Source organism: Galeopterus variegatus, unplaced genomic scaffold (genome assembly GCF_000696425.1).
Source record: "Galeopterus variegatus unplaced genomic scaffold, G_variegatus-3.0.2 Scaffold257, whole genome shotgun sequence".
Lineage (NCBI taxonomy): Eukaryota > Metazoa > Chordata > Mammalia > Dermoptera > Cynocephalidae > Galeopterus > Galeopterus variegatus.
The window spans coordinates 141,675-144,431 of NW_007726368.1; the positions used below are offsets into that span (position 1 = coordinate 141,675).

At 39.0% G+C, this 2,757-nt stretch overlaps 1 protein-coding gene across 1 annotated transcript in view; it reads right to left on the reverse strand.

Moving 5' to 3' along the window:
- ANK3 (ankyrin 3, node of Ranvier (ankyrin G)) overlaps positions 1–2,757 on the reverse strand; it is a 137,992-nt gene that overhangs the window by 134,264 nt on the left and 971 nt on the right. The window contains exon 2 of the mRNA XM_008566631.1: positions 1,087–1,185. Within this exon, the coding sequence (XP_008564853.1) occupies positions 1,087–1,185 (99 nt within the window). The remainder of the gene's footprint in view (positions 1–1,086; positions 1,186–2,757) is intronic.

Consider the following 2,757-nt stretch of genomic DNA (forward strand, 5'->3'; position numbering starts at 1 on the left):
TCATGTTACATTGACACTCAGGCTCATGGCTTGCAGTCTAGGATGTCATGACCTGTGGATTTTATGCTTACAAAGACTCAGTTGTGTGTTCCCACACTAGTATGTTTGTACTAGTTACTTCACCAGTTTGTACTATTTTTGTACTAGTTACTTTAATTAAACAATTAGACAATACGTTAACAAGTAAAACAGTTTTTCCCTCAGAATGATATGTTGAAAGCTTTATAGAGCCTTGATAGAAGTTTATAAAAAACAATTATGGTCAAATTAGATATGGGTGAGACAAGTGAATACACTGGGGGAAAGTTATAAAGATCTAGAAATATTCTGTACTCAAACTGCTTCACAAATGTCCCAATTTTCTCTCCACTTAACCTGAAACTGGAAACTGCACACAGCACAAATAGCAAATAAATGTACATTTATGTATTGTAAGCTAAAATTAAGTGATTAAGGTATTTATGTATTTATTCATGATTCCCGACCTGAACAGTCATTCTGATTACCAGACCAACTATCCACCCCGATAGTGGAACATAACTGGGTTTCTACTGGAGGCTAAACACCAGGCAGACGACGAAGCATCCAGCCTCAACTCTTATACGTAAAGACAGATCCCTGAAACAGCTCTCAGGGTTTATGGTTTCACAACTTGTGGAGAAAAAATAAAAATGTACTTTTTCTTTTGGTGACTGTGACAGCTGACATACAAGTCAACCCAAAGAGCTCAATAATCCTTTCAAGTTGTGCTTGTTCTAGAAGCTCTACACATCAGCCCTTCTCCATGGAGTACAATCTCTAGACCAAGCTCAGATTTGGTTCCTAATCTGTTAGGGACTTGCAATGTGTTAAGGACAGTTTCTGGCACGGTTCTTGTTCAATTAAATTTTGTTAAAGAACTGAATAAAAAAATGTGATGGGAAGGGATATATTTACAATATTACTTGGGTAGAGACTTTTTTCACTGGAGGTTGCTTACTACTTTAAAAATATGTTCTTGAAAGACAGCACTGTCTATGTTTAAAGGTTTTATTAAAATCAACAGTTTCTTCTTCAGTTGCAACAACTTTCATGTATTACACATACCTTAGCTTTGGCTTCTACCTGAGCTCCGTCTTGTACCAGATACCGCACAACTTCAGCTTGGCCAGATCGAGCTGCCATGTGCAGTGCTGTTTCTCCTCTCTGGGGAATAGGAGCCAAAGTAAATTAACTGCATTCTGAAGAAGAGTTTATTTCATTTGGCAGGCAGCTTATGATGGGCTTTTTTTTTTAAAGCAAAAAATAGTCCTAAGCATTTCCTTACTGAATAGACAGGAAATCAAATACATAAGAATTTCATGGGAACCTGATCCACAATGGCAAGGACTTTGGTGTAACCCTAGGGAGCCCAGCCACCAACAGTACCAGAAGTGCTGCTCAGCAATCTACCAGATGGCCTCACTGGGGGTGGAGAGGTGAATGCTCACAGGGGCGAAGCAGGAGGTAAATGAGTGAGACAGGGCAGGTGGAGAGTGCTCAACAAGAGAGTCCCACACCCACCCTAAAAGCATCTGCACATTGCTGGGGCCACTGTGCAGAATGCCACATCTTCCTACTTTTCAAAAGCCCTGACATGCCACATCTTCCTACTTTTCAAAAGTGGCAGTCTGGATATTTGTGAAAACTTCCTAATTCTTAAATGTTGACCATGAAATCAGAATTAAAAACACGAACACTGCATGGGCAATCTAAACACATCCAAGGGGCAGACCTGGCTTGTCTGCTGATGGCTCCCATTCCCTGCTTAAACTAAACAAATCAGTATCCTACTCTTTGGGCATTATACAAAGAGGTCATTTTCTTGGTCACTGGACCACCCCTCCCCACACCTTTTCACCAAATAGACTTTAGATTATTATTCATTTATTTAACAAAAAAGGTAAACAGTAGAGAAAATATGGCTACATTAAAATGTAAAAGTAATAAAAATCAAATACATATTTTTCATGCAATGATGCCCACTTCTAAACTGCTTTTATATATTAAGCTTTGCTTTATAGGCCATCTACCTCCATGGAAGGACATACAAAGATTTCATGGAAAACATGTTACCGTGTTTACTAGGAAGGTATTGGGGATGTTGTTTAGTATATTACCCAGAGTTCTCTTTGAGAAGGAAGACATTCTCTGGAATTAGTACCAGGAAAGATTGTATTCAGCTGAGAAACTGGTCTGTTTGGTGCTGACTGGGGCTGCTAGAAAATCCACTGCCCTACTAGGGAGGCCCACCTTCGGTGCGAGCATGAAGGACCTTAGGTCTGGCCCCTTGGGAGCCAGAAGGTTGCTTGGCTCATGAGTCCAAGGAGTGTTCTCATGCTTGTGGTCCAGTTTGCTAATATTATTATGATGTCAAATTTGAGTTCTGTAAAACAATGTCAAATGCCACATGCAGATCTAGAGTAATATTGCTCTGATATGTACTCTGAAGTGAGTCTCATGGTTCCGACAGAGCAATGTTTAGTGTGGGAAACATCATCATTCGATAATCTATGATCTCAGAGTTCCGTTGGTTTGCTATAACATGGTGAAGCACACTGAAGAGATTACTTTGAAGTTACTTGAAATCAGTTCTTTATATAACTAATGACAATGTCTGAACCACCTCCTCAATATGAAGTACTTTTTAATGCTTCTATTATAGAAAAATCCACCCAATACACTTTATTTTTAAAAACATAATATCCCATAGTAATCTACCTATAAGTTTAATGGATA